Source organism: Moschus berezovskii, chromosome X, assembly GCF_049115385.1.
Source record: "Moschus berezovskii isolate FMDL1 chromosome X, NW_MosBer_1.0, whole genome shotgun sequence".
NCBI classification, from domain to species: domain Eukaryota; kingdom Metazoa; phylum Chordata; class Mammalia; order Artiodactyla; family Moschidae; genus Moschus; species Moschus berezovskii.
In genome coordinates this window covers 102,099,026-102,112,828 of record NC_142488.1, presented here as the reverse complement: position 1 = coordinate 102,112,828, position 13,803 = coordinate 102,099,026, and the positions used below count along the sequence as shown (strand labels likewise).

Here is a 13,803-nt window from a genome sequence, read left to right as displayed (position 1 = left end):
TGAAATTTCCATTCTAGTCACTCATTGGACTGGGCATTCAAGGTTCCTCTTCAAATGCAATTTTTCTCTAGATGAGGTATGGCTTTAAGCCACTCAGCTGTTACAATCAGCTTTTATCACAGTGCCTGGTACATATTCATCGAATGTATTTATTATCTACCATTTACCCTTGAGATTGTATAAGTTTATCAAATTAAACCTACTTTCCTTAAAAGACTCTGAAGAGGTGGACAGCTAGACAGATAAGGAAAAGGGTAAGAGGTCACAAGGATTTCACCATTCAAGCTCAATCCTCATGGCACAGAGTACAAGCCACACACAGATACCATGTCCCTCCAAAGGCACTATATTTTAGTGAGATGGAAAGTTTTCCTCCTCACAAAGGACTGAGCTGGGCAATAATCTGGGCTGGGATTTGGTGAGACCACTTTGTGTCCTGCCCTTCTGCCCAGCCCATTGATTTAGCTCTTTAAACTGCATCATTTGAACCCACAGATGTCACAGATTCCAGACAAACTCCTCTGGCTAGCAGAACCAGAAAGAGGGAACATGATAAGCCCCCTGAGACAGCCTGATTGACCATTCTTAATCTTTCATGCTTGGGAGACTACAGTGGGAGTTCACTTGTAGAATAGGATGAGGTACTGGCTGGTTTTATTTCATTCAGTTAAGGATACACCTCAAGACCAGTGCCTAATAATGGGAACATGAACCTCACTTCCTGGCTTAGGTTAGTGGCAGATGAGTACAATCTGCTAAGCATAACTATAAAGGTAAAGGGTTATGGAAAGGAACCTTCCCTATAATCCATCTTCAAGAGATGCCAGAAATTCCATCATTAGTTACTTATTCCCAGAATAATAGCAGAGTAGGACTAACAGCAAGCATATGGAGAAAGAATTGATCTCAGAGCTTAGAGCGAGGATGAGGCTAAAAGCTGTCAATGAGGGTCAAATAGCACCAGCTTTGGGGACTGGCAGAGGGCAGGGAACTAGGAAAGTCATTAGACATATTATAAGCTTACAGGTAGACACATAACATGTTGTTCAGTTGCTAAGTCATGTCCAACTCTGTGACTCCATGAACTGCAGCACACCAGGTTCCTCTGTCCTTCACTATCTCCTGGAGTCTGCTCAGACTCATGTCAATTGAGTCAGTGATGCCATCCAACCATCTCAACCTCTGCCACCCCCTTCTCCTCTTGCCCTCAATCTTTCCCAGTATCAGGGTCTTTTCCAATGAGTCAGCTGTTCGCATCAGGTGGCAAAAGTATTGACGCTTCAGCTTCAGCCTCAGTCCTTCCAATGAATACTCAGGGTTGATTTCCTTTAGGATTGACTGGTTTAATCTCCTTGCTGTTCAAGGGACTCTCAAGAGTCTTCTCCAGCACTACAATTTAAAAGCATCAATTTTTCAGACTATATGGGGAACCCATCTTATATCCTATGTAGTATAGAAGTGGGCATGGATACATAAAAGAGACATCCAGGTCTCTCCTTTCCCCTCCATCACATCTTCCATGTCCTTCTAAACATACATCTCTTTACTCCCAAGGCACAGCAACTTTCTTAATCAAGGAATTCACCTTAAAATGTTACTGGCTATTGGCCATGTAATTTATTATCCCTTCCAGGGGTAATTTTTAGGAATAGAATGCCTTAAAGTCAAGGAATCACTCTCTAATAGTATTTCTCAGGCAACCTCTGGAGGAGAGGATTTTTTTCTCTACAGGGGAATACCACGAAGCCTCTCATAACACAGCTCACTGGAAATGCAATAGACTGGATTAATTTCAAATGCAAGAGATGAAAAGCAACAGTAGACTCTGAACTGACTATAGATCATCCAATTATACTTACTTCAAGTTGCAAATTGACCGTGATTGTTCTGTCCTCTCTCTTTACTATTATAACTCACACATCTGGCATAGAGTGAGAGTTCATTGAATGTACTTCTCGTTGCTTTCATTAGTATTACTACTAGAAGCAGTAGTAGTATTAATGCTGCCCCAGTACCTGGCACAGTGCCCAGGACATATGAATTATCCCCAAAGTGGAATAATTTATCGCTCTGGCTCCTGGCATAGTGCCTGGCACTCAACAGGGCTTCGATTGAGTTAGTTCACTGTGTTCTCACCTTTCTCTGGGACACATTTGTCTTCAGTTTCCCTTATAGCTGTGTCTTGCTAACGTGGACACAGACCTTCCTGTAGCAGTAATACTTAGCCCAGAACCACCAGCAACACCATCTGAAAAGACATCTAGCCTTTTCTTCCATAGTAGCCTCTTTTTTTTGACATTTTATTTTATTATTTATTTATTTTTAATTTTAATTGGAGGCTAATTACTTCCAATATTGTATTGGTTTTGCCATACATTGACATGAATCCGCCACAGGTATACACGTGTTCCCCATCTTCAACCCCCCTCTCACCTCCCTCCCCATCCCATCCCTCTGGGTCATCCCAGTGCACCAGCCCTGAGCATCTTGTATCATGCATCGAACCTGGACTGGCTCTTAAGGGGCTTCCCTGGTGGCTCAGATGATAGAATCCGCCTGCAATGCAGGAGACATGGGTTTGGTCCCTGGGTTGGGAAGATCACCTGGAGGAGGGCATGGCACCCCACTCTAGTATTCTTGCTAAGAGAATCCCCATGGACAGAGGAGCCTGGTGGGCTACAGTCCATGGGATCGCAAAGAGTCAAACACAACTGAGGGACTAAGCACATCATAGCACAGCCTCTTAAGTGGCTAATGGGCAGCAAGTGTGTGTGTGTGTGATTTCTTTTTTTTAGTATAATTGCTTTACAATGTTGTATTGCTTCTGCTGTACACTGAAGTGAATCAGCTATGTGTCCACATATATCCCCTCCCTCTTGGACCCTCCCACCCCCCATCCCACCCCTCTAGGTCATGACAGAGCACCAGACTGAGCTCCCTGTGCTATACAACAGCTTCCCACTAGCTACCTATTTTACACATGGTAGTGTATATATGTCAAGTGTTTAAGACCATTTTTAATATAGTGAAACAAGTTTTGAGCTGTTGCCTTATCATTTTAGTTTACCTCTAATCCCTTTATTCTATTATAGCCTTAAAAATATGCCCCCAACACTATCCCAACTAGACTATGATCAAGCCCACCACATTTGTTCTTGTGACACCTGAACTCCCCTCACATTTTCACACTAAATTAATTCTTCAAGGACTGGATAACAGCTATCTTCTCCATGAAACCTCTGAGACTTCTAGCCTCACAGAGCCCTTTCTGAAAACCCCAAGCATAAAATCAGTACCACAAAATCTAGTACTCATTTGTGACTGTGCTGACCCCCTCAGCTAGATTGTATTTGTTCATTAAACATCCATTTGTTGAGCACTCGTCATGTTCCAGACCCTGTGTAAGTGCTAGGAAGGCAGGAATCAAGGTATCCCTACACAAACAGCAGGAAGACAAAGATGTGGTTGAGTGATGCAGAAAAAATGTCATCTGAGTGCCAGTGGGGAACCCAGAGGGAGATTCTGAGAGTATCGGGGGAAGGCTTCACAGAGAAGGGTGGGACCTATGAGCAAGGTGCTGAAGTAGAGACAAGTTTGTTAAATGGAGAAAGTAGGATGGAGCCATGTGCAAACACACGGTCATGAAAGACTCAGAGAACATGGCTCAGTATGGTTAGAACTTGGGGTGAGAAGGAGAGAGATGAGAGAATATCATGGAAGTTTTACTCATTCATTCATTCATCACACATATATCCCGCATCCAGGGTATGCCAGGAACTGGGCTTGGATGAATGCTAGAAAAACAGGACAGATGCAACCTCTGCACTTGAGCTTTAGAGCAGATTGGACTGAACAGACGATTACTCAGGAAGACAAAGACATATATCTGTGTTACTAGAAATTTTGATTAATGTCAAGAAAGAAGAGAAAAGGCTATGGCTACAATGGAGAGAAGAATATGAAGGAACTACTTTATAGAGAGTGGTTAATGAGGGCATCTCTGAAGAGGTGACATTTAGTTGAGGCTTGCAAAATGAAGAGTTGGAGGAGAGTGTTCCAGGAGATGATCGAAGGTCTTGAGGTAGGAGAAAATTTGGCATGTTGAAAGAATCAAAAGAAGCTTTACAGGGCTAAAGAACAGTGAATGAAGGTGAGAGAGTGCTTTCAAATGACATTAGAGAGGTAAACAAACACAAGCCAAGACCTAGTAAGTAGATCTCGGAAAGGAGTGGTGATTTCATCACAAAAGCAGAGGGATACTAACCAAGGAGAGTGAAATAGGATCAGCTTTGTGTTTCACAGGATAACTTGAAGGTGGTATGGAAAACAATCTGGAAGGGGAGAGAATGGAGTCAGGATGACTCATTTTAAGAGTGTGGAATGGTCCAAGTGGGAGATGATGAAGGCAGGGACATTTTACTTTCTTCTGTTCCAAAAGTGCCTAGTGCTAGGCATGCTGAAGGCTTCCACTGTGTTCATGTTGATTAATTTAAAAATGTAAACTGAATTGGGCTATTGAGTCTCTCTTCAGGAGCTCTCACTGTCTCTTCTTTCTCCTCCCTTTTTCTTTATAATGGAGACAGAGAGGCAGGGAGGCGTTCTACAATTAGTATTATTAAAGTAATTTGCTGTTTAGTGACAAATGCTTCCTCTAAATGCCACTTTCCTTTATTCATTGCTGAGTTACTTGAAAGTAGCACAAGAAAATATCAGTGCTTCTCAAGACAGCCAAGCAGCAGTCTGCTCTCCTGAGATTTGGACACAGAGAGAAATTTGTCATCTGGGCCTGTTCAGGGCAAGAGGCAACACTAACCTTCAAACACTAACTTCCCAGAAGATCACAAGCGCATGAATTGCAAATACCACTTGGTATAATATATGCCACTCACTCTGCCAAAGCAGAGACGTAATTACCTGGAAGAGGAAGGCAAATGTTTGTGGAAGCCACATGTCTTCATCATCTCTTACATCCAGAAGATGAGACAAGAGGTCCTTTATCACATTTCCATTTCTTTTTGCTGGCAAAACAGTTCAGTAATGAAAGACACTTAAATAAGTTCATCCAACCTCAGCCTCCAGAGAGTCCTGGAGGTCCCAGGCATGGTAGGGAAAGGGGAGTCAATCACCTCATGGGTCTGAGCCTCATCTGCCCTGGGGTGGATAAGCATTCCCATCTCATAGGGCTAGTACAAGGAGTCAATGAGAAATGTGCATGAATTCAATCTGTAAACTATAAGGCAGAGCTCTATATTGTGATTCATTCTATGCAATTAAAGGCAAAGACTATCTTTTATTCTTGGTCTCCCAGAGAAAGTTAAACATATCGTAGGAACGCATTAATAGGTTTTGCTTTGAAATCACTTCTATTACAATCTGGCTTTAGATGTAGTGCATGTAAAACAGACCAGTCACTTCTCAGAATTGAATCAGATAGATTCTCAGATATGTCAGCTGCTTGGTTTAGATGGTGGAGGAAAAACATCAAGGGGGGCTAGAGGCAGTACATGACTCTAGTCTGTTGGAGTCAGTACCCCCTTCCCCAGTGAGCAGCAATCAGAAGAAGGCTTTAGTTAGCACTCCAACAGGATTTCAATCCAGGATCTGCATCCAGGGCAGCTGCAAATGTAATCCTACAAATTAGCAGAGGCCTACGGTCCAAAGAAAAGTAGCCAAAAATGAGGTCCAACTTTGCATGAGCAATCAGAAGTATTATCATGAGTATTTCCAGACAGCAGAAGGGAAGGAAAAAACTAACTTGTGCCATGTCTAAGGAGGTTTACTCTTTACCAGTTACTGTGATCAGTCATTATCTCATTTAACTCTCACAATAGCTTTATTAGTCTTTAGCATGGGGCCTGGTGCTGTTAATGTTATTAATATTGATAAGCTTAACAGGGCTTCCCTAGTGTCTCAGACAGTAAAGAGTCTGCCTGCAATGCAGAAGACCCAGTTCAATCCCTGGGTCAGGAAGATCCCCTGGAGGAGGGCATGGCAGCCCACTCCAGTATTCTTGCCTGGGAAATCCAAGGCTACAGTCCATGGGGTCGTAAAGAGTTGGACACAACTGAGTGACTTACACAAACAACCTTAATAAGAAGAAACTGAAGCACAGTGAGCTTGAGTAACTTCTCTAAGGTCACAGACCTGGTAAAGCCAGAGATTGAACACAGGTCTTTCTGACCCAAAAGCCCGGGCTCTTACTTCTATATACTTCTTTGCAAGAAGAGAAAGATTGTAGCTTTAAAACAGCTATGGATTTTTCAAGTCCCTAGCAAGGCTGCCTCCATAACTGACCACTTGAGAGCTGCAGGTATCTAACAATATTTTTGATCTCCCTCTATCTCCTCATTTAGGTTTCAAAATTGCTATGAACCATGGCCCAACTGTACTACAAAAAGGTCAACTACTCACCATACAGAGACCGCATCCCCCTGCAGATTGTGAGGGCAGAGACAGAGCTCTCTGCTGAGGAGAAGGCCTTCCTCAATGCTGTGGAGAAGGGGGACTATGCCACTGTGAAGCAGGCCCTCCAGGAGGCTGAGATCTACTACAATGTCAACATCAACTGCATGGACCCACTGGGCCGGAGCGCCCTGTTCATTGCCATTGAGAATGAGAACTTGGAGATCATGGAGCTCCTGCTGAAACACAGCGTGTATGTCGGCGACGCACTGCTCTACGCCATCCGCAAGGAAGTGGTGGGTGCTGTGGAGCTTCTGCTCAGCTACAGGCGGCCCAGTGGAGAGAGGCAGGTAAGAATTCCCTACAGCCTGGGAAATAACCAGGGACAACACAGCATCACAGGGTCAGAAGCCATGAAACTAAGGAAAGTTAGGTAGGCTGGAGTTGAGAAGCCCTATAATGGCGACCCTCTCCTCTCCAAAATAGCACCAGTGATCTCACATGGGATCATAGAGCTACCCTGCATAGCCCATACTGAGTTTTACTCATTTGCTTTTTCCTTATTAGAATTTGCTGACATATATTCAATACTCAGGCTTCCCAGGTGGCATAGTGGTAAAGAATCTGCCTGCCAGTGCAGGAGATGCAAGATACATGGGTTCGATCCCTGGGTAGGGAAGAGCCCCTGGAGGAGGAAATGGCAACCCACTCCGGTATTCATGCCTGGGAAATCCCATGGACAAAGGAGCCTGGTGGGCTACAGTCCTTGGAATCACAAAGAGTAGGACACGACTGAGCAACTGAGCATCTACACAACCTAAAATAGTGCTCTCCATTTCCAGATCATTCTAACTCTTTCTATGCTCCCCACTTCCTGCTCTATATCTTCATTTCCTTCCTCTACTCAAAGGTTACATTTGAGAGAAGGAGAGATGAAACACAGACCTGAGTTTTCTCCTCACCTGCTCTTTCCTGAAGGACAGGAGGCCTTTAAACTTGAGTGCTGTGGTGCGGATGCAGATGGATCCAGAAACTTACACATATCTCTCAGTTTCACTTGTGACTACATTCCACCCCTAGATGTTTGGAGTTTTGCCTCTGCGATTCTCCTATCTTCCGAGGAACCAAAGTTTAATACTCTGGAGTTACCTTTGAGTCCTTCCTCTCCCTTGTCTTCATGTTCAATCCCCAAGCCCTGTGGGCTCTTCCTTCCCAATATCTTTTCTGTGCTTTTTTTCCTTTCTAACCCATCTCCCACCACTCTGCCTCAGGTTCTCATCATCCCTCTCCTAGATGAGTAATTCCCCAAGTGTGCTTCCTGGACCATCAGCATTAGCATCACCAGGGGAACTTGTTAGAAAACGCAAATATGAAAGCCTCCAGATCAGACTGGATCTGGATCAGACTGTATCAGACACTCTGGGGATGGGGCCCAGCAAGCCCTCCAGGGGACTGTGATGCCGCTCATGTTTGAGAATCGCTATACTAGACTAGCATGAAAGCTTCTATCTGGACTCCTTGCTTCTACTCTCTTTCTTTCTCTCAAACTGTCCTCAGCAATGACATGGCTTTTTCTTCCCCAAATAACATAACAATCCTCTCATTCCTTTTCATCCTTTCAGTGACTCCAACGGCTCTTCACTAGAAGAGACGCCAACCCATAACGCCTAGCACTCAGTACCCTTAATTAATGATCTTTTCTAGTCTTGCTTCCCTCTAGGCCCTTCTAAACCCCACAAGTCAGGAAGGTCTCCACTGTCTCTTCTTCCAGAGCATAGTCGGGGTATGTAGTGGGCTTCCCAGGTGGCACAGTAGTAAAGAACCCATCTGCCAGTGCAGAAGACTGGGGTTCAATCGCTGGGTTGGGAAGATCCCCTGGAAGAGGAAATGGCAACCCATTCCAGTATTCTTGCCTGGATAATCCCATGGACAGAGGAGCCTGGCGGGCTACAGCCCATGGGGTTGCAAAGAGCTGGACATGATTGAGCACATATGTACATAGAGGCATGTAGTAGGAACAAAGAAAATGAAGAGTCATCACCATGGGATACCACAATACACTAAAAAGTGCAAACAGCACAAACCGAAACCCAACTTGCAAAGTGCTTGAAAAATACTGATAATGAAAACTCTCAACATCAAATCTTACGGGACATGACCAAAGCTGAGTTTAAAGGGAATTCATAGCTTTAATACTTGCCTAGTTAAACAAAAAGGAATGAAAATAAGCTAACTGATAACTCGCAGACCAGGAATTGGAATTGACAGAGCAGAAAACAAGATACTAGATTAAAAGTTCCTTGGGTAAAGGGCCTGAATCAACATTTAATATGGTGCCAAGAGAGAGGGGGCCTTATCTCTCTTCTCCACTGCTATATCCCAGCACTGGGAGAGTGCCTGCAATGTCAAAAGCACTCAATAAATATTTATTTTATGAATGAATCGCATGCAACTGCACTGTGCTAAGCATCTCACACCATTTAATCCTCCCAGCTACTCTGGGAGGCAAGCACTATTCTGATTGTCCCCATGATACTGATGAGACCAACTGAGCCACAGGATGGTATAAATGTCAGAGCCAGCATTCAAACCCAGGCTGCCCGGCCCCCAAGCCCACCCTCTTAAGCACTAGGCTATACTGCTCCCCTTGGCTGGCTGAGTTAAGTCTGAGAACTCCCAGCACAGGAGTTTTGAGACAGGGTACATCAGTGGAGATGGAGAAGGAAATGGCAATCCACTCCAGTATTCTTTCCTTGAGAATCCTATGGACAGAGGAGTCCATGGGGTCACAAAGAGTTGATTATGACTAAGTGACTAACACACACACACACATCAGTGGAGGATGAATGACCTCTCTGGAAAGGACAGGTCTATAGGATTTGGATATAGAGCAAAGCAGACCACTCCCAGTCCACATCACCATCCCCATCACAACTGATTTGTTCTGGGCCCCTTTTCTCTAGAGCCCTGCTAAGTGTCTGAGTGATTTAATGTGCTAATCTGAACTAAGGCTTACCCAGCTACTCCCCTCCATGATGATCTTGCCCACCTATGAGATGATGTAACCACTGACTCTACCTTTCACTTGACACCAAGCACGTAGTACATTTGTAAGGTCAGCCTTACTTCAAGCACATGTACTATGACACCAAGCACATAATAAATATGTAAGGTCAGCCTTACTTGTGGAAACAAGCTAGCCTTATTAGACTTTGTAATTAGATGGTTTCTTAAATGGGAGGCATAATCTAATGCCACACTGTTTTCATGTATCTGCCATCCGCACCTGACCCAGTGCCTAGTATATAATGGGTGGCAGATAAATACTTGCTGATGAGCAAGAAGGGCTTATGTGTATCTCTTGGAAAAGCACATAGCTAGCTGCTTGAACAAGACATCCTGGACTTTCATATTCAATCCCATTTAGCATCATAACTGTTTTGAAAGAGTGAAGAGCACAGAAGAGTTTCCAAAGAGGGCACTACCAATAGCAGCCCTATTCCTGAGTTTGGAAAGTAGGCCAAATCCTTACTTGATGGGCTCCCTCTTGCCCTGGTGGCTCAAATGGTAAAGAATCCACCTGCCAATGCAGGAGACCTGGGTTTGATCCTTGGATTGAGAAGATCCCCTGGAGAAGGGAATGGCAACCCACTCCAGTATTCTTGCCTGAAGTGTTCCATGGACAGAGGAGCCTGGTGGGCTACAGTCCATAGGGTCACAGAGAGTCAGACATGACTGAGAGATTAACACTTTCACTTTTCCCATCTGTCCCCATTGCTCTAGAAACCCTGAGGAAGAAAGGCACCTGGCAAACTCATTCTAAAGTATTGGGTTGGCCAAAAAGTTCATTAGTTTTAAGTTAAAATAAAAGACATATTTTCCTTTTCAAGAAATGGACTGAACAATGTATTCGTTGAACAGACAAACTTTTTGGCCAACCCAATACAATTTAAGGCATGATCTTCCCCTTCATAAAAGCAGTGCTTAGAAGGTCTGTCTAGTCAAGGCTATGGTTTTTCCAGTGGTCATGTATGGATGTGAGAGTTGGACTGTGAAGAAAGCTGAGCATCGAAGAATTGGTGCTTTTGAACTGTGGTGTTGGAGAAGACTCTTGAGAGTCCCTTGGACTGCAAGGAGGTCCAATCTGCCCATCCTAAAGGAGATCAGTCCTGGGTGTTCATTGGAAGGACTGATGCTAAAGCTGAAACTCCAATACTTTGGCCACCTCATGCAAAGAGTTGACTCACTGGAAAAGACTCTGATGCTGGGAAGGATTGGGGGCAGAAGGAGAAGGGGACGACAGAGAATGAGATGGCTGGATGGCATCACCAACTCAATGGACACGAGTTTGAGTGAACTCTGGGAGTTGGTGATGGACAGGGAGGCCTGGCGTGCTGTGATTCATGGGGTCGCAAAGAGTCGGATACGACTGAGCAACTGAATTGAACTGAACTGAACTGACTGAACTCACAGGAATGAAGCACTGCTGGTGGAATGTCAGGGATATGAAACCTGGGTGAAGCTATTTGGGACAGGCTGTTTTTCACCAAGGTTCTTCCAGACTCACTGAGAATATAAGACCTCCTTTGTCCACACTTGAATATCATACCATATATATCAATCCACAAAGCCATCAGCTCCCTCACCAGGTCTCTTGAGCAGCTTTCTCTTCCCTTTCTCTTCTCGCACAACCCCTACGAGCAGCTGGTGCTGAATTGCATTTTCTTCCATTGCTCTGACAATTGCTGTGATAAGTCATATATCAGTAACTATAACAACAGGCTGCCACAGTGCTGGAGCTCTGCCTTTCTGGGAGATAGAAACAAGATTTGTTTACCTGGGAGCAGTCAGGGATGTGAGCAAACACAAGACTCCTAACGGGCCTCAGAGAATCCAAACACCTGACCCTTTTCGCAGTGACCCTCCCCTGGCTCACTAAAGGACTTGGAACAGCTGAACTCCATCAGTCTTGGCTGGATAAACTAGTGCCCTCTATGGATTTACTGACAAAGAAGTTTGCCTTCAGGCTGGCAACCAGACCCCCTTTGCTCGACCCTGGCCCCAGACCATCATGCTCTTCTAGCCTATCAAAAACTGCTCTCAAATAAAGACCAGAGGCTGGGCGTAAGTGGCTGATACTGGCTTCAAATATTGGCACTCACATGGACACCTGCATCTTTAATAGGGACCAAATCTTAAAGTTAAAATGGTAATGCTCTATCAGATAGAATCTCCTGAAGCAGACAATAAGTAGAAGACTCTGTGTGTGTGTGTGTGTGTGTGTGTGTGTGTGTGATTCTTTGGTCTTCTTGCCACTCTAGAACACCAACCCTCTTGGCAGCATCCACTCCCTAACCACTACAGCCTATTCCCTTAGGGATAGATGTTGGCCACCTGGGGGACTTGCGATTCCTTGGGGGTGAACACTCTGAAATAATTCTCATTATTCTCTGCAGTCTCTCAAAAATGTTTAGACTACAGAAGGTTTAATACAACCTATTTCTTGTCCATCAAACCTGCTCCCTTTACCCACTGAATCTTGAAACAGACAGGGGAGCATCATCAGCAGAGGAAGCAAATCCAGTTCCAGTCCCAAGAGGAGCCTTGAATCGGTCTATGGTCAAAACTGGCTCAAAGATCAAGCTTTGTGCTTATGGAAAACTTGTCAAAATGAAGATGCCTAAGTCCTGTTGCATAACTACAGAATCAGAATCTTGGGGGTTTGGGCCTGGAATCAGCATTTTTATACATTTTAGTTTGTATTGGGGTATAGTTGATTAGTAAACAATGTTGTGATAGTTTCAGGTGAACAGCAAAGGGACTTGGCTGTACATATACATGTATCCTTTCTCCCCCAAACTCCCCTCCCATCCAGGCTGCTGCATAACATTGTGCAGACTTTCCTGTGCTATACAGTAGGTCCTTGTTGGTTATCCATTTTAAATATAAGCAGTGTGTACATGTTAAATCCCAAACACCCTAACTATCCCTTCCCCCACCCCCAGCAACCATAACTTCATTGTCTAAGTCTGTGAGTTTCTGTTTTGTAAGTAAGAAGTGATACAAATGGAACCAGCAGTTTAATAAGCCATATCCAGGAAACAGGTCTATGTACCTCTCTGAATTTGTTCCCTACAGCTGTCATAACTAACTACTACAAAGTGGGTGGCTTAAAAAAGTATTCTCTCACAGTTCAAGAGGCCAGAAGTCTGAAATGCAGGTGTTGGCAGACTTGGTTTCTTCTGGAGGCTCTAAGAAAGAATCTGTCCAATGCCTTGGTTTGTAGCTGCACCACTCCAATCTCTGCCTCCATCATTACATGCAGTTCTCCTCGGTGTTCTTCTTCTGTGTGTCTCTGTCCAAACCCACTCCTCTCTCCCTGATAGAGACACCAGTCATTCAATTAAGGGCCCACCATAATCCAGAACTACCTCATTGTAACTTGATTACACCTGCAAAGACCCTTTTTTCCATAGAAGGTCACATTCACAGGTGCCAGGTATTAATACTTGAACATATCTTTTGAGGGGGATACAATCCAACCCACTACACTTTCAATGAGAAATATTAGTCTAGACAAGTGGTTTTCAAACATTTTCAGCCCCTGAAGAGCAAACATAACTAGAAAACCACTGCTCTAGAAGATAGAATGACAGATTCTATTCCTGAGTTTGAGATGTTAGCCAGCTTATAGATAACAGACTAACTGGCCTTGGGCAAGTCCTAAGGTCTTTTCCAAGTGTCCAGTTATGGAATCACCCTATAGCTCAATTTCCTCATCTTCATTTTCATTTTCATCTTCATTCCTCATTTTCATTTTCCTCATAAAATTAAGTTAACAATATCCATGCCTACTTAATATAGGGGCCTGTTATGAGGAAGAAATAAGATAAAGATATATTAAAGTTTTTTGAAACAAAATGTCATGCTAAATAGAGTTCAGTGACTATTATTTCCAGTTTCACTCCATCAGTTTGACTTAGCCTGTGATGTTGTGTGGAGAGACCAGCTGGCAAGTGGCATTCACCACTAGGCACTGCCAGTACTACAGTGAAAGGGAGAGGCTGGTGAGCGAGCTGGCCCAGCTCACAGATTACCTCCTTCTGCCTGGCTTTGATGACAGTGGTCTCCCTTCTGTTGCCATGACCTCACAGTCATCACTCCTCATTCACTGGAGTCTATGGGTTTGAGCAACAGGGAGGTAGAGCTGCTGTCCTCTGCCTAAACAGCCCACCCAAGTCATTTTCTTTCTTGGTTACTTGCGTCAATGCAGGCAGGTGGAAAGAGGCCAAGCCAACTTTCTCCCCATGGCCCACCCCTCTGGGCTCTGCCATAATTAACTCATTTGTGTGTGGCAGATGGCTTCAAATTAAAATTGGTCTCACAGATGAGTTAGCGAGA

General features: G+C 44.2%; 1 protein-coding gene across 1 annotated transcript in view; it reads left to right on the top strand.

The window, feature by feature from the left end:
- Nucleotides 1–13,803, top strand: part of TRPC5 (transient receptor potential cation channel subfamily C member 5) — a 321,668-nt gene that overhangs the window by 141,502 nt on the left and 166,363 nt on the right. The window contains exon 2 of the mRNA XM_055393456.2: nucleotides 6,354–6,752. Coding sequence (XP_055249431.1) covers nucleotides 6,375–6,752 — 378 coding nt within the window. The 5' untranslated portion in view covers nucleotides 6,354–6,374. The remainder of the gene's footprint in view (nucleotides 1–6,353; nucleotides 6,753–13,803) is intronic.